Below are 26,531 nucleotides of genomic sequence, written 5' to 3'. Positions count from 1 at the left end.
CGTCAGCTCATCCAAGCCTCTCACCTCCTCGCTCGAGCCCGAGCCACCACTAAAAAATCTCAATCACAGTCCCTCGCCAAAACCGCGCTCACCGAAGCCGACGACGAGATCGCGATCTCTCCAGACGATGCCGCCGGCCACATAGTCCGCCGTCACCTCATCTGCGATATGAGATTATATGACACATTGTCTTGAAAATGACTTAAGTCTCATTTCAAACCAAATCTCACCCTGAGATCTGTAAGACCATCATTATCCACGGTTTCTTAGAGAGGAATTCTTAGGAAAATATAAGAAATTGTTTTTTAATTTTCAACTAAAAAGTTAAGAAACTGTTTCTTAAAATACTATTTTAAGAAACAGTTTCTTAACTTTTTAGTTGAAAATTAAGAAACAGATTCTTATATTTACCTAAGAACCCCGCCCTAAAAAACCGTGGATAATGAAACTCTAACATTCTAGATGAACCCTACTTGGAAACCTTGACACCCCCGTTTAGTCTCATTGGAACTTCTATATATAGGAGAGATAATAAAATTGGCCACATAAATAGTCATTAAATTAAGATAAAGAAAAAGGTATGAAATGAAGAATGTAGCATGGTACTTGTGTTTATAAAATAATAGTGGTTGCATATAAATTTACTCTCAGGGAAGTGGAGTAACGCAAATATTCCATCTGAATTCTAGAATTGTTTTAAAATCATACTAAAAAACAAAACGTACATTCCAACAGAATTTGCAGCATATACAAAGTAATTATTACCAAGAAAAAAAGGTAAAAATAAAACAATATTTCTCCTTTTCTCTCCGACTACAAACATCAAGGAGAACCAATCTAAATTCCAAAAGAGTTTAGTTGATTTTATCTTCTTTTTTCATCACCTGGCCTAATTAACAGTGATGTCTTCATCACCTTTTTGTTCTTGGCCTGTGGTACTATTGTTAGTATTGTTGTGCATGGTGGCCAGAGAATCAAACGGAGCTTCCAACAATGTAAAAGTGGGAAGCATTTCAAAGGTAGAAGATGCTGATAATTTCCATATATATTATGGACAAACCTTCAAAGTCATCAAAAATGCTATTGATGGCAAGAGTTATCTCCTTATTCAGGTTCTTGCATTTTCTCATCATATTGTCTTTCTTTTTTGTTGCTAAATGTATCATTTGTGACTGAAAAGAAAAAAGTAATATCTGTAGAACACTTCTAGAATGGCGGTTCGGACAAAGTATTGTACTTCCAGGATAAAGTCGTATGTGATTCCACTTCTTAACTACTCAGTAGACACTCAATCTTCTCAAGGTATGCTCTGTTATTTTCCCCTGCTTTCTTTCCTCTGTTTAAAACGGGCCTGCCTTTTAAGATCTCTCTTTTTTTTTTCTTATTCAGGAGGCATTCCGGTTTCTTTCTTTGAGGCAAGCACTTTTTTCTACCTAATTTAAAGTTTTGGGTTTTGTTAAATCAACGACTTTAGGATCACGCTTTAGGATGGGCCAAAAATGTAATTTTGTAAGGATGTTTATAAAAACAAATGTTATGGTTATATCCGCAGCTACTTGGATTACTAGGGAGCTTGAAGGGAATAACATCAGACGCCGTGGCTTCACCGTGTGTTCTGAAACTGCTTGAGGCAGGGGAAGTAGTTAAGTTTGAAAAAGGTGCAGAAGAAGTGTCTCAATTTGCAGCGCATTTCATCAGTGATACTGATCAACTTCAGACATGCAATTTTGCAAACTTTTTTCCACTCAGCGAAGGCACACCTCTTCAGGTGCCTAATTAATTATTATTACCTTTGAATATATCTAGATTTAACCAAACGTGAAACTTTTCACATTTTGATCTGAAATTATGCTGGTCTTGTATTCTTGAATTAGCGAGCCGAGTGGATTAAATTCCTTGGTGCTTTTGCCAATCTTGAAACTAAAGCCAACCAAGTCTATGATGCGGTTAGTGATAATCCGCACTTCTCTTTACAAAATATGCCTACCACCAACACTTGTTGTCTATAAAGTTTGTTATGGAGCCTTGCAGGTCAAAGCAAGCTATACTTGCTTGTCTCAAATGGCAGCTAAAAGGACCACATCCTTCAAACCTATTGTAGCCTGGATGGAGTACGATAAAAATGTATGAAATCTTTTTTTATACTTTCTTATGGGGACAGTTCCAAACTATCTTGAGGTTTAAGCAATTTTTATCGCCTACGTATATTTATGCTATAAACTTTGTTTACAAGAATTTGGGGTTCTTCTTCCGCTGGCTTATGACTCCGGGAGTTTTGATAACTAGCTGGCTTTAGTTTAAATCTTGTGTAATCCTCATTTTAATAATAATCTAATCTTTTAGTGTTAAAAAAGAAGAAGAATGATTTGGGGTTTATGCAAGACCGGTCTTGAAGTTTTCGAGGTTATAGACGATTTAGTAAAAGTTTTAATAATCTTTTTTTCAAAAATTTGGAGACTTTTTCTCTACTTAATTTTCTTCAAAATTTTTCGAAGTATAGTCAAATGTTTCACTTGGCTGACCGGCCTTGGTTCGTGGTTTATGTACATATTAAAAACCATTTCTAAGGAAAATGTAATCAGGAGTCATGTTTGAAGAATTAGGGTCCTGTTTTGTATAATTCAAAGAGAATTGTGTATTTATGGTTTTATACTAACAGCAATTACATTTCATCTTGAAGGGAGGTGTTTGGTGTTTTACAAAGGAACCACATAAGCTAAAGGTATGCAGTTAAGCTTTCCGCACTTTCAATTCTTCATGTGAAAATTTGGAAACACCTATCAAACTGAACATTATGCACACAATTAAAACAGTTTGTAGAAGATGCGGGTGGTGAGAATATCGACAAATCTATAAACAAGATCACTTACAATGTCTCTGATCCTGATGATTTGGAAGCACTCCATGCTATTTTATGCGTAAGCGTGTCTGCTTTTATTTTCCTGATGACCAGAGAAACTCTTTTTCTTAGACTAAAAATAAAATATATTTAACAGACTGTGGATGCGGTGATCGATGAGACGCTATCGTCCGAACCTCAGAACTACACAAAGAAAACATTCTTGGATAACATAAACCTGGAGGATAACTCATGTTTTGCGTTTAATCAGAGCATCTGGAGATATGACAAAAGAGTTAGAAAGGGAACAACTCTTGGTAAGAAAGTGTTAGACATTGTTTAGTTTCTATTGATTTTAGCTGAAACCCTGTCTTGTGTTTTGATAATGAGAAGACTGGCATGACGGAGCAATATCGCAACCAAACCTTGTACTGGCTGACATGATTGAAGCCTTGTTTCCAACTGGAAACTACACAACCTCCTATTTTAGAAATATTGCCAAGGTAACGAAGGTCTTTGAATGGTTGGAAACAAAAACTTCAGTTTTTAATATAAATAATCTAAAACTGGTATTTTAAAAATTGGTTATAAAATACCAACTTATGGTGAGTTTTTGAAGGATTACACCAGTTTAGTTGAGGGAAGGTATTTGAGTCGTTCTACTACGATTTCAATTATAGTTAGACTATTATCAACGTCTTGAGTAGTTAAAAAAATAGTAAGAAAATATAGCCTATCATGTCCTAAAGATCAGTCTGAATTACGGCCTAGTAACTCTCTTCTTTTAGGTAAAGAATTAGTTACAAAATTTTCTACTAACTTTTTTTCTTTGGAACAGCAGTTTTCCATGGATATACTGATTTTTTTTTTGAAAAATAAAAACAAAAATGAATTTAAAACTATACGGCCATACAAGCGAGAAAAATTATGGTGGACCAAAACTATAGCTGGTCTAGTCTTAGAGGAAAGACATGGCGTGTCCACCTATCCTGTATATAGTTGACTCTATCCAGGGGCAGATCTAGATCTGTATTTAACCGGGGGCATATCTTTTTTTTTCACTATGTTTTATAATTAGGTAGGAGGCACTGTCATTTGATTAACCTTAATTACTTGAAAAAGAAGAATGAGACGGGGGCACGTAACTCGGTACGTCCCTTAATACGTCCACCCCTGACTCTATCAGGAACTGCCCCCCAAACCTGTCATATTTTATTAGCATTTATGAGAATCAGCTTAAATTAGGGCCTGGTGCATTACAAACAGAGGGCCAGTGGCCGATCACAAAATCCATATGTAACCGAATGACCTGAAATTGAATTCAAGTACATATTATTTTAGGTTATTTTAATTGTTTTTGGCTTAAAGTTGCATAATCTCTTACCCTCATAAAATAAACATGGCAGGGCGAAGGAGTCATAGACATTAGTTCGGATATGTGTGATAGAGACGCATCATTGCCGTTAGCTCCTACCATTCCAGCTTGCGGATGATGTTTTATACCTTCACGGTTCTCTGGTCTTCCCCCTCCCTCTCCACTCCGCTCAAGAAACATAGAACATCTTATTGGATTGCATTGTTAGCGATTTCAAACTTTTTAAGATTTCTGATATGACAATATTTGATAAACTACGTTTATTCATAGCCAGTTTTAATTCCTTGTGTAATCACACGTGAAATATGTTGTATTTTACGGAAACAACATACAACTATAATGGTCTTCATTTAAGTTTTGGTTTATGTTACTTATAAGTACAAACATGGTTTGCATATTTCGAATAAATTGTTTTATGTTGGAGACATAATTGGTTCGCCTATTTCAAACAACTTTTAACGACAATATAGTCCTTGTTTTATGTTGTAAAGACTATTTTGGTACTGTGGATTATCTGATTTTCACGCTGCGGATTTAAAACGAGTTGTAAACATTGTATAAGTTTATCAACAGATAACGATGATTTTAAGCTAATCATTGTTAATTTAGTGCTAACACCATGATATTTTTCAAAAGCCAACATAAGTTATTTATATGATGTGTCCATCGCTCTAAAATGACGGATTTTTTGTTCCCGACGAGATATATATGAAGAAACGACTTTGTCGATAGCTTGTTTCCGACGGATATGTCCATCAGGAATCGTCTATTTTCTTGAAGTGAATGGTGGATATGCCGTAGTTAATGTAATGAATTTATGTTTCATTGTAGTGCGTACTAGTTTAGAAAAACATATACTACTGTTTTATTCACGTTGAACTTCGGGGTTCCATATCGGTATATGGTTTTAATGTTCATACCGGGAAGGCATGTGAACGATTCAAACAATAAATGAATTGTATGGACACTCCACGGTTGTATGGGAAAACATCTTGAGTTTTTTTTTTTTAAATGAATTTATCTTTATCAAGGTTGTATGTAGGAGTGGACAAATTGTTAGGGAAACTGTCCAATTTGAAATTTTGGTGTCCTAGGTTTGCGGACCAGATCATATTTCTGGTCCAGTATATGGTTCATAATTCCTGTTTTTTTTTCTTGAAATAACGAAAAAATGGGGAAGAGAACCAAAAAATTTAGCATTTCATCAGGAAGTCCTCATGGTCGTTTTTTTTTCTCTCAATCTCTTCGAACCTCTTTCCTTCTCATCTTCAGTTTTCATCGGTCTTACAAAATTAGAAAATGTTCACGTCTGGCATGTACTTAGAGCATCTCCAATATAAAACTCCATTTTTCTTCTAAAACGGAATAAAAAATCTCTAAAGTAAAACTCTATTTTTCCTCTAAAACGGAGTAAAAGAGAATATGAAGTAAAAATGCTCCAACACAACTCTATTTTTCGCTCCATAATGAAATAATAAACAAACAAAAAATAGATTACTTCATTTACAGAGTAAGTTTTAATTATTATGAAGTTTAATTGAAGCATTTTTTACTTCATACTCTATTTTATTTCATTTTAGAATAAAAAATGGAATAAAGTTGGAAATACCCTCATAAACTTCTATTTGAAACTCACTGTGTTCCTATTAGCTTAATCTTATCGATTTTCTAGCTTTTATTTTATGTTCTGAGTTAATGTTAATAAAAGGTACCAATTCAAGATTAAATAATTTTATATATTTAAATTTCTAGTTAAAACATTTATCATCGAGCATTAATTATTTCCTAATGCAGGTTAACTCTGCCTTCATAATTAATGTTCCATCATAAATGTTCAGGGGAGAGGTTGGGGGGGGGGGGGGGGGGGGGGATCGCGCGCTTATATAAGATCTACATGTATAATCCCTCTTCCCTCACACAAACACACAAATATAAATACAAACTAAGAACAAGATGGACAATCTGGCGTTATGTGAAGCAAACAACGCTCCTCTAACGCCCATAACGTTCTTGAAGAGAGCTTCGGAATGTTATCCAAATAGAACTTCCATAATCTATGGAGAAACTCGTTTCACTTGGCCACAGACCTATGGCCGTTGCTGTCGTCTCGCTGCTTCTCTCCTATCTCTTAACATCGCCAAGAATGATATCGTATGTCACTTCCTCTCTCTCTCCAACAAATCTTTTTGCTTTGTTTAAAGTGTATATAGTAATCCCTTTGTTCCTAAATGTAGGATGTTCTATAGAATTTTGATGTTCCAATATATAAAATATTTAAAAACTGTGTACCCAATCATATTTTAATAGTTTATTTTGTAATTGGTTGGATATTATTAATTTATAATTTTATTGATATTTTCTAGAAAAAAAATAATTCTTAATATGTGTGTTTCTAGCTAAACATCTTAAGAACAGAGAGTATGCGTTAGAAACCAAATCTGAATATAAGAAATAATTATATTCATTTTAACTTATATGAGACATGACATTAAAATATGTGTTTAGGTATCCGTTCTGGCCCCAAACATACCGGCCATATATGAGATGCACTTCGCTGTTCCCATGGCTGGAGCTGTCCTAAACCCTATCAACACCCGCCTCGACGCAAAATCCATCGCCGCAATCTTCCGCCACGCACAGCCCAAGATATTATTCGTAGACCGCAACCTTGAGACCTTAGCTAGAGCCACGCTCCATCTACTACCAGATGAAGAGCAGCGAAACCTGCTGGTCATATTCATTGACGAGCCCGATCGCCCTAAAAGGATTTCGTCCCATGATCAGTTAGACTACGAAGAGCTCATCCGTAGGGGAGAACCTTCGTCCTCCTCGGTTGCACGTATGTTCCGTATTCAAAACGAGCATGATCCGATCTCGTTAAACTATACATCGGGTACCACGAGCGAACCAAAAGGTGTTGTGGTTAGCCACCGTGGAGTGTATTTGAACGCTCTGAGCGTGATTATGGGCTGGGAAATAGGGACCTTCCCGGTCTACCTTTGGACTCTGCCTATGTTTCATTGCAATGGATGGAATCTCACGTGGTCAGTGGCAGCACGTGGGGGCACCAACGTGTGTATCAGGCATGTGTCTGCCCCGGAGATTTATAAGAACATAGAATTGCACGGCGTGACGCATATGTGTTGTGTTCCTACAGTCTTAAACATTCTGCTTCAAGGAAATCCACTTGACATGTCACAACGGTCCACGCCGGTTCAGGTTTTGACCGGAGGTTCATCGCCACCTGCTGCCCTTGTGGAGAAAGTTCAGCGGCTCGGGTTTCAAGTGCTGCATGTCTATGGGCTCACGGAGGCCACTGGTGCTGTTCTCTTTTGTGAGTGGCATGACGAGTGGAGCAGGTAATAATACAAATTTATAACTCTATTTACAGCATCAGATTTTCCTTTTGTTCACATCTACTAAAAAAGGAAAAATTTCACTTTTCAAAAGGATTGAAATTAAAAAAGAAAAGTGAAATGATGAAGTTATTTTGAACATACAACCATGTTAAATGTTATTAAGGTTGATTTAACATTTATATAACTCAATTAAAACAGACTTCCAGAGAAGCAACAGATGGAGATGAAAGCAAGACAAGGGGTAGGCATCTTAGCCCTAGCTGACGTTGACGTAAAGAACAAGAAAACCCAGGAGAGTGTCCCACGCGATGGGAAGACAATGGGAGAAATTGTCATGAAAGGAAGCAGCATAATGAAAGGGTATCTAAAGAATCCGAAAGCTACATCTGAAGCGTTTAAACACGGATGGCTCAACACAGGAGACATAGGTGTGATCCACCCGGATGGTCACATACAGATCAAAGATCGGTCCAAAGATATTATCATATCGGGAGGTGAAAACATCAACAGTATTGAAGTTGAGAATGTTCTTTACAAATATAAGAAGGTGCTCGAGGCCGCTGTTGTGGCCATGCCTCACCCTATGTGGGGTGAAACCCCTTGTGCGTTCGTTGTTCTAGAAAAGCGTAAGACTGGTCAAGGAGACTGTGATGATCAATTCATGACAAGAGAAGGTGATTTGATTAAGTATTGCCGTGAGAATCTGCCTCATTTTATGTGTCCGAAGAGGGTTGTGTTCATGGGAGAACTACCTAAGAACGGCAACGGAAAGATTCTTAAACATAAGCTAAGAAACATCGCTAAAAGTTTGGTTATTAATGATGACAATACTATTGGCATTAAGCACTAAATATCATCTCTCATGGAAAATCCTTACGAGTGAGATGATTAGAAATCTGGTATTTATTGTTTCGATTATAAAATTATTTTTGAATAAACATATGTAATGTTTAGTACAAATAATTGTAATTTACCGAAACATTTAGATTTTATTGTACTTTTATTCTTTAATTGAACTTAATAGATCCGTTAAATCTCATTGAACCTGGACGAACCATATTAATCTATGATCCAAAACATTTCTGGTTTAGTTATCAGGCTGTTATAAAAAATTGTCTCTAAGTTTGAATGCATCCAGAAATGTTAATGTAACATCTCGAGTTGTGATATATGTAAATACTTAAGATTAATTGATTTTACTACATATGTCACCAAAGTTGACTTATTTTTTCCGTCACACATCCGTTTAGAACTCCAGAGTTAAACGTGCTTGAGCTGGAGTACTGGAATGATTGGCGACCTATCGGGAAGTGATTCGCGATACCGTGTGAGTGAGGGCAAAGCACGGAGAACAGTCATGTGATGATTGCAGGATCAGTAAACAAGTTTTTTAGACCCTGGAAAATCAATGCACTGCCCGTCAGATGGGTTGGGGCTCATGAGCCGAGTGAACGGGCGTGGGTGACCCATTAACCGTGGGCGGTTGGGAGTTAAGTTGACAAAAATGAAGATCCTCATGCTTCTTGGTGCACGGTAATATGATGTCTCTGGCATTCTTGGATGGCTAGATATGTCTTCTGCGTTTCAGATGTCTCTCTTGGTCGTTGTAATCTTGTTTAAAAATGTTTGAGCTCAAGAGCTTGCAAATAAAGTAAGCTGAGAACTAGTTTAACGGGTTTTGGGAAATAGATCAGAAATTCATTCACGCGGATATTTCTCTCGGTTTTTGGTTTGATGGATAGCTATAAGATCAATCTTGAAGTCCACAATTGGTTTTGGTACAGGACGCTTCATAGTTTGGCTGGCATCCATTTCAATGAACTACTCGCAATGAACACTTCTGGTTTGTAAATTTCATAATTTTTTGGTTTGTGCAGCTTTTGAGATTTTCCACTTGACCTTGGAGCTCTGTTTAGTTAGGAATCTTAGGCCAACTAGTTTGGTTGCTTATTTCTTTCTTGTTGGTGTGATTTGCCCCCCTTTGAATGAAATATGTCGATGCGTGTTCCCATGTAGTTCAGCTAGAGGTCTGATGCCTTTATCATTTGCCTCTCATATAAGGATAGTGATAGTATTTTAAAATAATGTGACTATTTAAAACATTTTCCCTTACAAAGACACTAACTTCGCTTTATTTATTCATATAGAGGTGTACTTCAGATAATTTCTTCGGTTTTGGGTTTGATGGATAGCTATAAGATCAATCTTATGTTATAGTTCTATATTCGAGTCTAGTACTCAGTAGTAACTTTGTTCCAAAACTAAATTAGATAGAGCAAGTCATCAAAGAACGAATAGTAAAAATTGAGCTATTCAGTACTTTCTCAGTTCCAAAATATACAAATTTTTAATATTTTTTTTTGTTCCATAAAATAAATTTCTTATACTTATAAAGTATTTTTGTATACTTTTAAGAAATATTAATGAGAATATTTGATTTGACTAAATACCATTGGTTGATAGTTATAAAAATTGTATAATAAAATAAATGATAAATTTGATTATAAACATTTATTGTATTTTCAATATGTGTGAATAGCCTAAAAAATCCTTCTTTTGAGAATGAATAAATAGATTGTCTCGGTAACGTTCAAATTACCGGGCATCAATGACTGAGAGGGTGATTTGGTTCACTGACAATTCATCACCGCGCTGTGTACTTGAGGACGATTCAGTCTCAAGAAGACTTCTCCCAACGCAGAAACCGGGCCGTTTAGGCTGAGGAATAGCCGTAGTTTCGCTCCCAAGCATCACCATAACAGTCGACATCACTGGTCTGTCTTCAGCACGTTCTTGAACACACAAGAGACCAATTTGTATACATCTTAAAATTTCATGTGTCCGGAGTAGTGCTGATGATGAATCATCTATGATGATTGGGTCTACGCTCTCTATCCCTTTTCCTTCCTTCCAATATCTCCACACCTTCGCATAAGAGATGGAATTTTTTAGTGTTATCATCAGATTATAACGAAAAAATATCGAAATCAAGAGGTTCTTAGCATACAAAACCGAGGAGATTAAGGTCACGGTTTGAGTTGTAGAATCCGTTATTCTTCTTGCCACTTATAATCTCAAGAAGCAAGACCCCGAAGCTGAAAACATCCGACTTCATCGAGAATATCCCATCCACTGCATATTCTGGAGACATGTAACCGCTGCATAACGAAGAATAAACACCCATACGTTAGGTTTTCTTTTAAATTTGAATTTAAGACAAAAACTCTTTTGTTGTTTTGGAGAATAATTGCTTACTAAGTGCCGACCACCTTCCTTGTGTTGGCTTCCGTCTCTTCCCGTCCAAAGATCCTCGCCATCCCAAAGTCGGAGATCTTAGGAGTCATATTTTTATCAAGCAAGACGTTACTTGCTTTCAAGTCTCTGTGGATAACCCTAAACCGTGAATCTTGGTGAAGATAAAGAAGTCCTCTAGCAATTGTTGGGTCCCTCCTAGATGGAGAGAACCAAGTGGGCATGAGACATAATAATAATTCTCATGACCCTTTGCACTGTAGACTCACAATAATAGAGTTTAGAGAGAGAGACAAAAGAGAGAAAGGAGAAAAAGAGAGAGAAGGAGAAAACTCCTAAGGTGATTTCAAGACTGGATTTGGAGGGTCAAACGGATCCTGATCGGGCTGATATTTTGTGGGAAGCTTCTTCAGTCAATGGGTTAGAGGTTCACCAAAGGGATTTGGATTTCAACGGTTGGATCTTCTGTTGTCTGGGTTTTCTTGAAGCTGGTCGCCATAGTTCTTCAGCAGAGCAGTCTTGGGTGTTTGGTAAATCCAACGGTGAGATCTTTTCTTATTGAGCTGAAATTTGGCAGAGGTATTGTCGACTTGTTTATCTTGGATTTGTACGGTTGGATTAGTTTCTGGAAGCCGGAATCTTTGTGAGCTGAGGTCGTTTGGTTGCTGCCGGTTTTGAAGCTTTGTGTTGCTCTCTTGTTGTTGTTGTTTGTGTTGGAGATAGCTCTTTGTAGCTAGATTCTCTGTTCTGTTCAGGCTGTTGAACAGGGAGGACGTGGTTGTACTCATACCATTTATATAGTGGATTTTTGAGTGGACTACGGTCCCGTGGTTTTTCCTTCTCACATCGAGGAGGTTTTCCACGTAAAAATTGTGTGTCTCATTTAGTTATCGCAACTTTGATATCTTGCCATCGTCGAAGTATTTTCCTCACAGGTTCGCACAAGGTCAGGGGAACACGACCATTAGTATTTCCGCTGCGCCGTGTGACTTTCCCCAACAGAGTGGTATCAGAGCTTCTGGTTTTAGAGCTTTGGTTTTGATAACTTTGGGTTGTTATTTGCTTGTGTGAAAGATGGAAAATATGAGCAGGATGATAAGCTTGAATGGTGCTAACTATCATCTATGGAAGGGCAAGATGGAGGATTTGCTCTTTGTTAAAGAATTCCATGTTCCAGTCTTCGAGGAGCAGAAACCTGAGAAGAAGACGGATGAAGAGTGGAAGCTGCAGCATCGCCAAGTGTGTGGGTTGATAAGGCAGTGGGTAGATGATAATGTGTTGCATCATATTGAGACTGAGACGGATGCTCGTTCTTTGTGGAAGAAGCTGGAGCAGTTATATGCTAGGAAGACCGGAAACAACAAGATGTACATGATCAAGAAGTTGATTGAGCTGAGGTATCAGGAGGGGACTCCGATGACAGATCACTTGAATGCGTTTCAGGGATTGCTCAACAAGTTGTCTGATATGGGCATCAAGTTTGATGATGAGATTCACGGTCTGTGGCTTCTCGGTACTTTACCGGACTCTTGGGAGGTTTTCAGGATGTCTCTTTGTAACTCCGCGTCGGAAGGTGTTATTTCGATGGATTCAGTGAAGAACAGTGTTCTTAATGAGGAAGCAAGAAGGCAGTCGAATGCTAGCAGTTCGCGTTCAGATGTTTTTGTGACTGAGTCAAGGGGGAGAAGTACAAGTAGAGATCCCAAGAGAGACAAGAACAGGAGCAGGAGCAAGTCTAATAGATTTGCTAATATGGAGTGCTACTTCTGTCATAAGAAAGGGCACATGAAGAAGGATTGCTGGAAGTTGAAAAACAAGCAGCAAGGAAATCAAGAAGAAAAGGTGGATCGGGTGACTCTCACCGAAGATCAGTTTCTCATTCTTCTTGAGGGTGATGCCATTAATGTCGCATGCCAGGACACCAGTTGGGTGATTGACAGTGGAGCTACTACTCATGCTACATCACAACGGGATTTGTTTTCTACCTATACTACGGGTAATTATGGTTCTGTGAAGATGGGGAATGATGCGATGGCTCAGGTTGCTGGCATTGGTGATGTTTGCTTGGAGACTAGTCTTGGTACTAGGCTGGTGCTTAAGGATGTTAAGCATGTTCCTGATATTAGGATGAATCTGATATCGACGGGAAGACTTGATGATGAGGGCTATTTCAGTTTGCACGGTGGTGGTAAATGGAAGCTCTCTCGCGGTTCTTTGATTGTGGCTCGAGGTGAGAAGTCTTCATCTTTCTATTGGATGCAGGCTAAGGTCTCCAAAGATGTTGTTAATGCGGTGGAGAATGATAATGCCATGGAGCTATGGCATAAGAGACTCGGTCACATGAGTGAGAAAGGAATGGTTGTGTTGTCTAAGAATGAGGTGATTCCAGGAATCTCTGGTTTGCACCTACAGAAGTGTTCGCATTGCTTTGCGGGAAAACAACACAGGGTATCTTTCAAGTCTTCCGCACCTTCTAGGAAACCCGAGGTACTGGATTTGGTACACTCAGATGTGTGTGGTCCAATGAAGACAAGATCTCTTGGTGGCGCATCATATTATGTGACTTTTATTGATGATCATTCAAGGAAGTCGTGGGTATTTCCTATGAGGACGAAGGATCAGGTGCTGGGATATTTCAAGCACTTTGTGGCATTGGTTGAGAGACAAACGGGGAAGAAGCTGAAGTGTATCCGCAGTGATAATGGTGGAGAGTATCTTGGACCATTTGATGCTTATTGCAAAGAGCATGGAATAAGGCATCAGTTCACGCCACCTCATACTCCACAGTTGAATGGGTTGGCTGAAAGGATGAATCGGACGATTGTCGAGAGGATGAGATGTTTGATCTCACAGTCAGGCTTATCGATGACTTTCTGGGCAGAAGCTTTGAACACGGTGGTTCATGTGCTGAATTTGTCACCAAGTGCTCCATTGGATGGTGATGTTCCAGAGAGGGTTTGGACTGGTAAGGATGTTTCTTACAGTCACTTGAGGGTCTTTGGGTGTAAGGCATTTGTTCATATTCCCAAGGTTGATAGATCGAAGCTTGAGATGAAGTCGCGGCAGTGTGTGTTCATCGGTTATGGTCATGATGAGTTCGGGTACAGATTTTATGATCCCGTTGAGAGGAAGCTCGTAAGGAGCAGAGATGTTGTGTTTATGGAAGATCAAACGATTAAGGACATTGACAAGTCCAAAAACCCAACTCAGATTTTTGAGGGTTTGATCGATACAGAGGCTACTCCTTCTACATCGGTTCACGGTGAGGTTGAGGTTGAGGTTCAGGATAATACACCCAGTGCAGATGCTCCCGCACATGAAGATGGTAGTGGTGATCATGGTGACGATCATGGTGAGACACCAGCTGCTGAGAACCAACCTACTATTGTTAGAAGATCCGAGAGAGGTCTTAAACCGTCGACAAGGTATGATCCTAGTGAGTATGTATTACTTACTGATGGGGGAGAGCCTGAAAGCTATGATGAAGCTTTGGAGGATGAACACAAGGATAAGTGGTTTGGAGCCATGGATGAGGAGATGGATTCTTTTGAGGAGAACCATACTTTTGAGTTGGTGGAATTGCCTAAGGGCAAGAAGGCTCTGCTTAATAAGTGGGTGTACAGAATTAAGCATGAGGATGACAATTTGCCACCTCGACACAAGGCTAGATTGGTTGTGAAAGGCTACAGCCAAAAGAAGGGAATTGATTATGATGAAATCTTTTCTCCTGTTGTGAAGATGTCATCCATTCGGGTTGTACTTGGATTGGCAGCGAGCCTTGATCTAGAGGTTGAGCAAATGGACGTGAAGACTGCTTTCCTTCATGGTAATTTGGAGGAAGAGATCTACATGGAACAACCGGAAGGCTATGTGCAAAAGGGCAAAGAAAATTTGGTTTGCCGCTTGAAGAAAAGCCTTTATGGATTGAAGCAAGCACCAAGGCAGTGGTACATGAAGTTCAAGTCTGTTATGGGGGAGCATGGTTATGCAGAGACTGATTCAGACCATTGTGTATTTGTGAAGGTGTTCGGTGAGGATGATTTTATCATCTTGTTGCTGTATGTCGATGATATGTTGATTGTGGGCAGGAACATGGACAAAATTAAGGAGTTGAAAGAGCAGCTCAGTGAGTCCTTTGCCATGAAAGATATGGGTCCAGCGAAACAGATTCTTGGTATGAGAATTGTTCGGGATAGAGGTGAGAAGCTGATTCACTTATCTCAGGAGAAGTACATTGAAAAAGTACTTAAGCGGTTTCACATGGACAAGTCTAAAGTGTTGAGTACTCCTCTTGCTCCACACTTAAGACTGAGCAGTCAACAAAGTCCGAAGACATATGCGGAGAAGGAAGATATGGCGAAGGTTCCGTATGCTTCTGCAGTGGGTAGTTTGATGTATGCCATGGTCTGTACAAGACCGGATTTAGCCTACGCCGTTGGAGTTGTCAGCAGGTTTCTCTCCAATCCGGGAAGAGAACATTGGAATGCTGTGAAGTGGATTTTGAGATATCTCAGAGGGACTTCTAATTTGAAGATTACATTTGGAGGTAAGAAGTCATTGCTTGTCAGTTACACTGATTCTGACATGTCGGGAGATGCTGATTCTAGCAAATCTACTTCGGGTTACTTGGTAACATTTGCGGGTGGAGCTGTGGCATGGCAGTCAAGGTTGCAAAAGTGTGTTGCACTATCTACCACTGAGGCAGAGTTCATTGCTGCAGTTGAAGCTTGTAAAGAGCTGTTGTGGATGAAGAACTTCTGTGAAGAGATCGGTTTCAAGCAAGAAAAGTATGTGTTGCTTTGTGATAGTTAAAGCGCTATTTGTCTCGGAAAGAATTCTACATTTCATTCGAAGTCAAAACACATTCAGAGGAGGTATCATTGGATACGTGATGTGGTTGCTTCTAAGGAAGTGGAACTTGAGAAAGTTCATACGGATGATAATGGAGCTGATATGATGACGAAGTCATTACCGAGGGGGAAGCTTGAGGTATGCCGAGAGATAGCCGGAATGGCTGTTTCTTCCATCTAGTCGGAGGGGGAGTTTGTTGGGTCCCTCCTAGATGGAAAGAACCAAGTGGGCATGAGACATAATAATAATTCTCATGATCCTTTGCACTGTAGACTCACAATAATAGAGTTTAGAGAGAGAGACAAAAGAGAGAAAGGAGAAAAAGAGAGAGAAGGAGAAAACTCGTAAGGTGATTTCAAGACTGGATTTGGAGGGTCAAACGGATCCTGATCGGGCTGATATTTTGTGGGAAGCTTCTTCAGTCAGTGGGTTAGAGGTTCACCGAAGGGATTTGGATTTCAACGGTTGGATCTTCTGTTGTCTGGGTTTTCTTGAAGCTGGTCGCCATAGTTCTTCAGCAGAGCAGTATTGGGTGTTTGGTAAATCCAACGGTGAGATCTTCTCTTATTGAGCTGAAATTTGGCAGAGGTATTGTCGACTTGTTTATCTTGGATTTGTACGGTTGGATTAGTTTCTGGAAGCCGGAATCTTTGTGAGCTGAGGTCGTTTGGTTGCTGCCGGTTTTGAAGCTTTGTGTTGCTCTCTTGTTGTTGTTGTTTGTGTTGGAGATAGCTCTTTGTAGCTAGATTCTCTGTTCTGTTCAGGCTGTTGAACAGGGAGGACGTGGTTGTACTCATACCATTTATATAGTGGATTTTTGAGTGGACTACGGTCCCGTGGTTTTTCCTTCTCACATCGAGGAGGTTTTCCACGTAAAAATTGTGTGTCTCATTTAGTTATCGCAACTTTGATATCTTGCCATCGTCGAAGTATTTTCCTCACAGGTTCGCACAAGGTCAGGGGAACACGACCATTAGTATTTCCGCTGCGCCGTGTGACTTTCCCCAACAGCAATACCATTGGCGATGTCAAATCTCTTTTGCCAACTTAAGTTAGAGCGCCGAATTTTGTCTGCAAATCGATCACAAGCCAAAACATGTTAACTTATCCCCAAATATGTTCAATTATTAGAAAAAATGAGCTGTTTTGATACTAACCAAAGAGATGAGAATCAAGGCTTAGATTCTCCTAGTACTCATATATCAACATCTTCTCTCCCTTATCGACACAACAACCGAGAAGCCGAACCAGGTTTAGGTGCTGAAGCCTGGCAATTAGTCTAACCTCGTTCTTGAACTCACCGGTCCCTTGTAATGACTTTTTCGATAGTCTCTTTACTGCGATTTCTTTCCCGTCAGGTAAAATTCCCTATTACGACACATTTATGGTAAAATGAAACCTTGTACAGTGAACTAATGATAGATCTTGAATACGTTCTGCATGACCATTACCTTGTAAACAATACCGAAACCACCTTTTCCAAGCTTGTTGCCGTCAGAAAAGTTGTTTGTTGCAATGGCAACTGCTTCAAACTCCATCAATGGAAGTTCTAGATCCTCTGTTTTGCTTTCTCTGGATATGTAACTCTTTCTTGTTACTATCACTTCGTCCGTTAGCGAATCCTTGCTTCTCACTTGATCGACTGTTTCATTCAGAAACAAAAGAACATTTTGACTGTCAAAACTTACAGACGAAATAAAGAAAATGAAAGCTATATATTTACCAATAGGTGTTTGAACTGCTGTGGCTCTCTTCTGTTTTGTTTTCCAAAACCGGAAAATAATGATACTTAACAGAAACAAAATGCTCATTCCAACACTCGAACCTATGATTTTTCCATTGTTGGTTATCTTGTCATCTGCAATAGAAACGAAACATGTATTTTTCTTCTATTACTTGTCAGAAAAGGAAAATCCCTCCCCCAAAACTTTTTATAAGACATTTCTTACACATTATTTAATAAAGTTTTTTTTCGAATTTGCTAATGTATTATCTCTCCATTTGTTCTAGCAAATAAAAAGAAAACATAACTTTTGAAAAATGTATCATGGCATTAAGTCAATTGTTACATGGACAAATGCATTTATGTAGACTTATAATTTTGACAAAATTATTAAAATATTCTAATAACACACACAAGCATCACCTTTCAAAAAATATATAACAATTTTGTGAATATATATTATCAAAAATTTGTTGTAAGTGTATCTTAACAAATACAAATCCAAGACAATATTTATCAAATAAAAATTTATAGATAATTAAATATTTGAAATTGTAACTAGAGCTATTAATTCAATCGTTGTGAAGAAATGACTAATCAATTTTTTAAAAGATAGAGTTCATTTGTGGTAAAATACTTTGGTTGAGCAGTTGAAGATAAGTGTACTAGTTAAATAATAATAATAAGTTTTATTCAGTTTGATGTATCTTAACTAAAACAACAACAACAACAAAAATATTTGAAATTTTACGTTTAACTATACATATATTTAGAATAATATAGTCAATATATGTAATACAAAAAAAATTGGATCAAAATACAAAAAGACATATTTTATTTTTAGAAAATATAAAATATTTTTTGTATTTAAGTAATCTGAATAAAGTCGATCTGAAAATAGTTTAACCAAACAAAAAAAATACAAATTTTGTTTTTTTGAAAAAAAAAAATACAAATACAAATTAAAAAAAATACAAATTAATTTTATGGATTTACTTTTTTCTTAGACCAAAGAAATTAAAATCTAATAGTAAAATAAAAATTTGGTCAAATCATCTAAATAGCTCTTTTTATCCTCTAAATAGGCTCCAATTTATTTATTTTTTTATGACCTGGTATCCGGAATCTCGAGAGGATCCGACTAGCGCCAATGACCGTCCACCGGAGCTTAGCCGGGGAGCCCGCCGAGGCATTCAGGAAGGCTGGTGATCACCCCATGTAAATCCCACCAGAAGCCACATGTTAGCAGGTTTCTCTGTATTGGACCCGAAGGTCCCTCAAGATAATCACTTCCTAGCGGAATTCGAACCCATGACTTCTCAGGTTGAGCAAGTGTTTAATTTGTTCTTTTTTCCAAAAAGTTTCTAATCTTTTTCTGATTTATTTTTGGGAAACGATTTTTATTGGAAAAAAATTTAAGAAGAACATGTATTGTATCCTTCGAAATTTGTAAAAAATAAATTCTCAAATTCAGGAATGATTTCATAAACTTGTAAGTACGATTCTTGAATGTAACTTATATGTATATTTAGAAAGTTCTTTGTAAGTATGTATGACATCTTTCTTGAGTTTGACTTACATAAATATTTAGAAAAATATTATTCAATTATCTAACATTTTTCTAAAACTTACCAAGATATTTTTAAATATGTCTAATATTGTTATATAGTTTAGATATCAAATTTTTTAAAAATTTATGTATCAAAGTCAAGAAAGTCTTCCAAAATTTTATGAAAATGTTATACATACTTAAGAATATCTTAATATATAAAATTTTAATTCAATAAAATATTCATAAATATATATATTCATGAAAATCCTAAATACACATTAATAATATATTTTTAAATACACAGTTACGAAGGTTTTCCTAATTTTAAGAAGATATTATACTCATTTACGAAGATTTTTGTAGACTAAAATTTAAGAAGATATCATACATATTCGGAAAGTCTTCCTAAGATTTTCTTAAAATCTTTTTTCAAATTTATCAAAAAAATATTTTGATAATAAATCAAAAATTTAAAAAAAAATCAAAAAATTTATTGATGTTTTTTAATATTTATTTATTTTAAACCTAATTTGGCCATTTTGATCTTTAAAAGCTAGTTTGGGAAAAAAACTTGAAACTATTTAAAATTATTTCTCTAATATTTTTGATTATTTTCTTTTTTTAAAAAAAATTGATTACTATTTATGCGCATCAATACTATTAAAAGAGAATGAGTCTTAAAAAATCTACCTATGAAAGTTGTTTGGACAATTTCATTTATCTCATTATTTTTTGGTCTTACCTTAAATTTAGACTAACAATATGTTACCATATATTTCTCTAACAATAATTTATTCAATTCCTTTATTTATTCAAATCTCACTCCTAAATCTTAATCACTACGATTATTATATTTACCATTTTGATTTTTAATCGTAAAAGCATTGAAACTAATGTTTTATATTATCACTTTTATCATACAATATATAATCTAAAGCAATAGAAGTTACACGACATATATGTGTACATTCTAACTTCCTCTTTCCTTTATAATAAAGTAATCATATCATATACTAAACTTTCAACCGTCTATAGTTTGATAGATATTTTCATATTTAAAAATAAATTTTCTGAATATTCATGTTACCTTCACAAAAATATAGAAATTCATTGGTTCTGTTAAAGTTAATCCGATTTCACGATATCAATATTGATTATTCACGATTTTGAAAATTATTGGTTTAGATATTATACTTTTATATACTTTTCACTTAAAAACAAATCAATACTATTAAAAGAGAAATAGTCTTAAAAATGTAATATAAAAAAGTTGTTGGGGTCATGTATAACTATTTTTTTTTGGTAATACCATTAATCATTCTAACCATACAATATTTTAAATATTTTGAACAGATCCTAATATTATTCCTTATGATACCTTTACTCAGAAAAATATTTCATCAACCATGTTTTTGTACAATAACGTTACAATAACGTTCCAAATCCCTAGCTCTCAAAGTGACCGCGTTCTCTGTAATTTTCCGGCGTCATTCGCGGCGCCGGCTATCATCCACCGGCGCTCTAACAAGATCCAACCCGATGGGGAAGAGAAAAGGTCCCAAAAAGGCTTCTCCTCCAAAAAACCCATTAGGTGTGCAAGTCACAGAATCTAAAGTCCCAGACTCAAGTTCTTCTAAAGATTCTCAAAACTCAAAGGAGGCTTCTGCCTCTTTCACTACGGCTTCTGTGAGTTCACTCCAGGACCCGATTTCAGAACCAGCGGCTGGATCTGAAAACACAAATATTGTGGCCGCATCTCCAATGTCCACAGAATCCTCTAGCGATTCTCAGACCCCAAAGGAAGACGCACCACCACTCATCACGGCTTCTGCGAGCAAGCTCCAGGACCCGCCTTCAGAACCCACGACAGAATCTGGAAAAAACAACACTGTGGATGCAGTGAACTCTGAGAAGGTCATTCTGATGACTAACCCAGAAGAGTTTCAAACTTGTGATGGAAAGAAGGAAGGTGAGATCTCTCCCGATAGATCCAAAAGCGTTCCAGAATCTCAAGTCGCTACGCCTGATAAAACAGGTGATGTTGTGCCTCAACCGGCGAACAATACAAACAACCAAACCTCGGGTAAGCAAGATCAGTGGACTGGTTTATTCAAAGGGACCACGAAGAAACTTCAGAAGCGGGGAGAAAGTTTCATGCTTCCATCTGGAGAGTATTGTGTTACTATACCAAACTCTGTTATTGAAAAAAACAGAAAATCTTGGGATAGTTTCATCATTGGCCAGTTTTACTCTGATCCACCTTCACAGGGTACCATTCAGAAGATAGTAAATGGCATCTGGAGCAAACAATTTATGGACATCACAGTCTCTAAAATGGAAGGGTTCACATTCGTTCTCAGGATCCCGAATGCATCTACACGCGCTAATGTTCTAAAGAAGTGTCTCTGGCAGATAGAAGGTCAGACAATGTTTGTAGCAAAGTGGAAGCCTGGTGTCGTTCCTACAAAGCCAGAATTGACTTCCGCCCCCATTTGGTTAGAGTTAAGAGATGTTCCTCTACAATTCTTTAATGAGGAGGCCCTTGAACACATCGCAAGTCAAGTGGGTGATCCAAAGTTCCTTCACCCCCAAACTGCAAACAAATCAAACCTGGAAGTGGCGAAGGTTTTTACTATCATTGATCCTAGAGTGCCACTGCCAGAAGCTGTCAATGCGAGATTTGAATCAGGCGAGATTAGGCGTATACGGGTGTCAAGCCCATGGATGCCACCTGTGTGCTCTTTCTGCAAAGAAGTTGGTCATCCCCAAAAGCGCTGCAAGAAAGCTCCCATCACTTGTAAGATCTGCAAGTCGACGGGTCACTTACAAGCTGACTGTACACGCGCAAAAGGCAAAACAGAGGCAAAGCACACTGATGACAATGCGCCTCCAAAGTCTCCCATTCATGCTCGGAAACCTCCTTATGCGGCAACTCAAAGAAATCCTCCCCACTTATCTTTAAAGAAGTCTAAAACCACCTTTTCAAAGATGGAACTGGGCGGAACTAGCCTCCCTGCAGGAATTCGCGCCAGTGCTTCAAAAGGCGCTCATCCTCCTGATCTAGGGAGTCCAGATACCTCACCAGCAGAGTCAGATTCTTCGGACATAGACTCTCCCCAATCGCCGCTTAGTGCAGATTCGGGCTTTCAGGAATTTATTTCTCGGCGCCAGAAGAAGAAGGATAGGGGCAGGGGCCCCAAAAACAAGTAATTTTTATGTATACAGACTTTTTTGGCTGGAATGTACGTGGCTTTAATATGGTCAGCCACCGTACTGGTTTTAAAAAATGGTTCAAGCAGCATATACCATCTTTTGGATGTCTCTTGGAGACTCATGTACAGCGAAATAAGCAAAATAAGTTTGTTAACTCTCTTTTTCCCGGTTGGGGTTATGAAGCCAATTATGAATTCTCTTACCTTGGAAAGATTTGGATCCTCTGGCATCCCTCTATTCAAGTCACAATTATTCACAAATCTCTTCAGATGGTGACATGCCTCCTCAACCTTCCGGATTTTATAACTCCAATTATTGTTACATGTGTCTACGCCTCTACAGATGAAGCTATCAGGACAACTCTTTGGTCGGATATCGTTGATATCTCAAACTCCTCAGCCACTGATGGAAAAGCTTGGATGCTAATTGGTGATTTCAACCAAGTTTTAAAACCTGAAGAACACTCTCGCCCTCCTACTTTGAATGTGGATAGGAAGACTAGGGAGTTCCAGGAGTGCCTAGCCGATGCATCTCTCTCTGATCTCAGCTTCACTGGACCAACTTTTTCCTGGTGGAACAATCAAAAATCAAACCCCATCGGGAAAAAGCTGGACCGTATTTTGGTAAATGATCAGTGGCTTGTTCAGTTTCCTTCATCCCTGGGCATCTTTGGTCCTGTGGAATTCTCTGATCACGCCTCCATGTCTGTGATCCTCAAGACCCCTCAGCTGAAGCACCGTATGCCTTTCAGATTCTATAACTTCTTGCTCCTGGACGAAGAATTTCTGCCTACGGTCGCATGGTTCTGGTTTTCTACCAACGTTGTTGGGTCAGACATGCTGAGAGTCTCAAAGAAGCTTAAGACGCTAAAGAACCCTATCAGATCTTTCAACAAAGGTAACTACTCAAACCTTGAGAAGCGTACAGAGGAAGCAAGGTCTGATCTTGGCAAAATCCAACTTGATCTTCTAAACTCTCCAACAGTTACCTTAGCTTCCCTGGAAGCTGAAGCTCAACGAAAACTAGGGATTCTTTTTAAACCAGAGCAAGTGTTTCTCTTCCAAAGAACAAATATTTCTTGGTTGCGGGATGGTGACTGTGGCTCTCATTACTTTCACAAGGTTATGGCTACACGTCGCTCGCAAAACCATATTCATATCTTATTTGGCTCCTCTGGTGAACGGTTTGAGACTCGACAAGCGATCCATGATCACTGTCTCTCTCACTTCTCAGAGTTTCTCGGTATCCCTGGCTCTCCGCCATTGTTTGATCCCCAAGATTTATTTGTTCTGCTCGACTTCCAATGCTCTGGATCTCAGAAACTCAGCCTTCAGGAAGAGTTTACGACTGAGGACATCAAAGAGGCTTTCTTCAGCCTACCTAGAAATAAATCTTGCGGACCAGATGGCTACTCTTCTGAATTTTTCATAGGACGTTGGGCAATAATTGGACCGGAGGTTGTCTCAGCGGTAAAAGAGTTCTTCAGGGAAGGGAAGTTATTGAAGCAGTGGAACTCTACAACGCTGGTGCTTATCCCAAAGATCAGGAACGCCTCAAAGATAGGAGACTTTAGGCCGATATCCTGCCTCAATACACTTTACAAGGTTATTTCTTGGCTTCTTACTAGTCGTCTGAAGGAGGCATTACAGCAGGTTATCTCTCACGCGCAATCAGCATTTATGCCGGGTAGGCTCCTAGCAGAAAATGTCCTGCTAGCAACAGAACTTGTTCAAGGGTACAAAAAATCCAATATCTCTCCTCGTGCTATGCTCAAAGTCGATCTTCGCAAAGCTTTCGACACTGTAAGATGGGACTTTGTCATTGCCACACTCCAAGCTCTGGGCATGCCGGCAAAATTTGTAAACTGGATCTCAGAGTGAATCACAACAGCATCTTTCACAATTTGCATAAATGGAGTGTCCGGTGGTTATTTCAAAAGCAGGAGAGGATTGAGACAAGGAGACCCACTCTCTCCTTATCTCTTTGTCTTGGCCATGGAAGTGTTCTCTAGACTACTCAAATCTAGATATGATTCTGGCTACATCAGGTACCACCCCAATGCCGAACTGATAGACATCTCTCACCTGATATTTGCGGACGATGTGATGGTCTTTTACGATGGCAGTAGCTCCTCACTTCATGGTATCTCAGAAACTCTTGATGACTTTGCTAGTTGGTCTGGTCTTGAAATAAACCAGAGCAAGTCGGAGCTCTTCACTGCGGGGTTAGATCAGCAGGAAGCAAATACTACTATGAGATATGGTTTTCCTATGGGCTCCCTCCCAATCCGCTATTTAGGACTTCCATTAAAGCACAGAAAGCTGAAAGTGTCGGAATATTCGTTGCTTCTTGATAAAATCTCGGGATCCTTCAATGCTTGGTCAGCAAGAAACCTCTCTTTTGCAGGAAGACTGGTTCTTATCAAGTCGGTTATCTCTGGCATTGTTGTCTTTTGGATAACAACATTCATCCTTCCTAAAGGTTGTATTAAAAAGGTAGAGTCTCTCTGCTCCAAATATCTCTGGTCTGGTCAGATTGAGGGCCAGGCTTTCGCCAAAGTATCATGGGCAACTTGTTGTCTTCCCAAAAGAGAGGGTGGACTGGGTCTGCGTCGTTTCGAGACCTGGAACAAAACTCTATGCCTCCGACTTATCTGGCTTCTGTTTGCGGAGGGGGGTTCTTTGTGGGTGGCTTGGCACAAGCACCATCATCTTAGTCGCTCAAACTTTTGGTCTTTGGATGAACATGCTCAAGACTCCTGGCACTGGAAGTCTCTGTTGAAACTAAGACCCCTTGCTCGTCCTTTTATCATCTGCACCATACGAAATGGAGCCACCGCCAGTTTCTTGTTCGATCAGTGGACTCCGTTAGGACCGTTAATAGACACCATTGGAGTAAATGGACCTCGCGCTTTGAGAGTTCCTCTACATGCTACTGTCTCAGAAGCAACCCGAGATGGACTATGGCTTCTGCCAGCTCCTAGATCGGACGTGGTGGTTTTACTACACGCTTACCTGACCACAATGAATGTTCCTTCTCATGACCAAGGATCGGATCTCTATTCTTGGACAATAGAAGGACTGAAACTTCAACATTTCTCCTCCTCCAAAACTTGGAGTGTAATAAGAGAAAGGCAACCTGCCCGTCCATGGTTTCAGGCGGTTTGGTTTAAAGGGCACACTCCTAAGCATGCCTTCAACATATGGGTCGCAGTTCAGGACAGATTACCAACTCGTACCAGACTAGCGTCTTGGGGAATGCTAATTCCAACCTCCTGCTGCTTATGCTCGGTCTCAGATGAAACAAGAGATCATCTCTTTGTAGACTGTCCTTATATCAAGATTCTATGGGGCTTGATGCTTAAAAAACTCTCTGGATCATTGATCTCTTTCACTTCTTGGACGCAGTTACTTGGTTGGTCATCCTCGGACTCCACAACCTCACCGCGAACTCTAAGAAGCATCGCTGTCCAAGCCACCATATACCACACTTGGACTGAAAGAAACAACAGGGTCTACAGGAGTCAGACGCTATCCGCCTCTGATCTTTTCCAGCTTGATATCTTGCATATTTCCATTATCTTATCCATTCATCCATGTGAATTTTGATCATATAGACTAGGATTTAGTCATGTTTAGGTTACATTTTGCATACATGAGTCTCTATCAGGTGTTGGAGTGCCACATGGAGTTCTTGGGGATATTTGGATGCATTTGGAGCTCAAAGGAGGTGAAATATGTGATCATTGGACGAGCAGAGCAGGGGAGCGAGGTTCCGCAGCGACGTCATGAGGTCGCTCCAAAGCACCTCTCAGAGCGACTTAGCTGGAGCGACCCCGTGAAGTCGCTCGCCATACTCACCCCGTGAAGCGACTTGCCCAGAGCGACGCGCTGAGGTCGCTCGCATCTCACACCCCTCTCGGAGCGACCTCCTAAAGCGACGCCATGAAGTCGCTCGCGTTCTCGTCACTCCGAACAGTCTTAGATGACCCTGGAGCGACCTATCAAGGTCGCTCCCGATCCAGAGCGACCCGTTGGAGCGACACACCAAAGTCGCTCGGGACCTCTCGCCCGGAGACACCAAAAATCGGCCCTGGAGCGACCTTCCGGAGCGACACCTGCAAGTCGCTCTGCGTTATTTTGCTGCCGAAAATCATGACTTCTCAAGGACCTTTTTGCAATTTATTTTGGACGTTTTACATTTCTAAAACCTATGTTTTAAACATCTTTGGTAGCCACCAGGCAGATTATCTTTGGATCTTTTGAGATATTGAGAAATACACAAAAACTCTCTTGAGAAGTTCATCTCTTGGATTTTGATTGTTATGTTCTTGTGTTATTGTTGATTTCTTATCTATTTCTCTACAT

The 26,531-nt window shown here is 39.0% G+C and overlaps 4 protein-coding genes across 5 annotated transcripts; 3 read left to right on the top strand and 1 right to left on the bottom strand.

The window, feature by feature from the left end:
* The first annotated feature begins 774 nt into the window (after positions 1-774).
* Positions 775-4,568, top strand: LOC111206777. Of its 2 annotated transcripts, none has more exons than XM_022704121.2 (11): positions 775-1,112; positions 1,200-1,302; positions 1,390-1,415; positions 1,553-1,768; positions 1,875-1,946; positions 2,032-2,124; positions 2,681-2,722; positions 2,814-2,918; positions 2,997-3,156; positions 3,233-3,342; positions 4,246-4,568. In XM_022704121.2, the coding sequence occupies exons 1-11, from the start codon at positions 903-905 to the stop codon at positions 4,330-4,332; spliced, it is 1,224 nt and encodes a 407-aa protein (XP_022559842.1). In that variant the 5' UTR covers positions 775-902; the 3' UTR covers positions 4,333-4,568. The 2 variants fall into 2 exon arrangements, with proteins under 2 accessions (XP_022559842.1, XP_048616160.1); XM_048760203.1 differs by having other exon boundaries at positions 1,027-1,112; positions 1,211-1,302.
* A 1,549-nt stretch (positions 4,569-6,117) lies between these two features.
* On the top strand, positions 6,118-8,594 carry LOC106426260 (benzoate--CoA ligase, peroxisomal-like). The gene is made up of 3 exons (XM_013866972.3): positions 6,118-6,365; positions 6,720-7,573; positions 7,772-8,594. The coding sequence occupies exons 1-3, from the start codon at positions 6,168-6,170 to the stop codon at positions 8,421-8,423; spliced, it is 1,704 nt and encodes a 567-aa protein (XP_013722426.1). The 5' UTR covers positions 6,118-6,167; the 3' UTR covers positions 8,424-8,594.
* A 1,574-nt stretch (positions 8,595-10,168) lies between these two features.
* LOC111207210 (receptor-like serine/threonine-protein kinase SD1-6) lies at positions 10,169-10,917 on the bottom strand. Its single transcript, XM_048759907.1, has 3 exons — positions 10,829-10,917; positions 10,581-10,731; positions 10,169-10,498 (listed from the first exon to the last, which is right to left on the bottom strand). Exons 1-3 carry the CDS (start codon positions 10,915-10,917, stop codon positions 10,169-10,171), a joined length of 570 nt encoding a protein of 189 aa, XP_048615864.1.
* Positions 10,918-24,158: 13,241 nt separating this feature from the next.
* LOC125588519 lies at positions 24,159-25,663 on the top strand. Its single transcript, XM_048759906.1, has 2 exons — positions 24,159-25,491; positions 25,572-25,663. Exons 1-2 carry the CDS (start codon positions 24,159-24,161, stop codon positions 25,661-25,663), a joined length of 1,425 nt encoding a protein of 474 aa, XP_048615863.1.
* The last annotated feature ends 868 nt before the right edge of the window (positions 25,664-26,531 follow it).

The sequence above is a fragment of the Brassica napus genome, chromosome C6 (genome assembly GCF_020379485.1).
Source record: "Brassica napus cultivar Da-Ae chromosome C6, Da-Ae, whole genome shotgun sequence".
In the NCBI taxonomy this organism is placed as follows: Eukaryota; Viridiplantae; Streptophyta; class Magnoliopsida; order Brassicales; family Brassicaceae; genus Brassica; species Brassica napus.
Note: the sequence above shows the minus strand (reverse complement) of the source record. Positions and strands in the feature narration are given on the sequence as shown.

Excerpts from the sequence above, each read along its gene's own strand:
- LOC111207210 (XM_048759907.1), bottom strand. The coding sequence starts at position 10,917 with ATGACTCCTAAGATCTCCGACTTTGGGATGGCGAGGATCTTTGGACGG. Across the intron at positions 10,732-10,828 it reads AGGAAGGTGGTCGGCACTTA|CGGTTACATGTCTCCAGAAT; the intron begins GTAAGCAATTAT and ends TTCGTTATGCAG. Across the intron at positions 10,499-10,580 it reads ACCTTAATCTCCTCGGTTTT|GTGTGGAGATATTGGAAGGA; the intron begins GTATGCTAAGAA and ends TCTTATGCGAAG.
- LOC106426260 (XM_013866972.3), top strand. The coding sequence starts at position 6,168 with ATGGACAATCTGGCGTTATGTGAAGCAAACAACGCTCCTCTAACGCCC. Across the intron at positions 6,366-6,719 it reads ACATCGCCAAGAATGATATC|GTATCCGTTCTGGCCCCAAA; the intron begins GTATGTCACTTC and ends ATATGTGTTTAG. Across the intron at positions 7,574-7,771 it reads TGGCATGACGAGTGGAGCAG|ACTTCCAGAGAAGCAACAGA; the intron begins GTAATAATACAA and ends CAATTAAAACAG.
- LOC111206777 (XM_022704121.2), top strand. The coding sequence starts at position 903 with ATGTCTTCATCACCTTTTTGTTCTTGGCCTGTGGTACTATTGTTAGTA. Across the intron at positions 1,416-1,552 it reads TTCCGGTTTCTTTCTTTGAG|CTACTTGGATTACTAGGGAG; the intron begins GCAAGCACTTTT and ends TTATATCCGCAG. Across the intron at positions 2,919-2,996 it reads CACTCCATGCTATTTTATGC|ACTGTGGATGCGGTGATCGA; the intron begins GTAAGCGTGTCT and ends TATATTTAACAG.
- LOC125588519 (XM_048759906.1), top strand. The coding sequence starts at position 24,159 with ATGGAAGTGTTCTCTAGACTACTCAAATCTAGATATGATTCTGGCTAC. Across the intron at positions 25,492-25,571 it reads AGATCATCTCTTTGTAGACT|TTACTTGGTTGGTCATCCTC; the intron begins GTCCTTATATCA and ends TCTTGGACGCAG.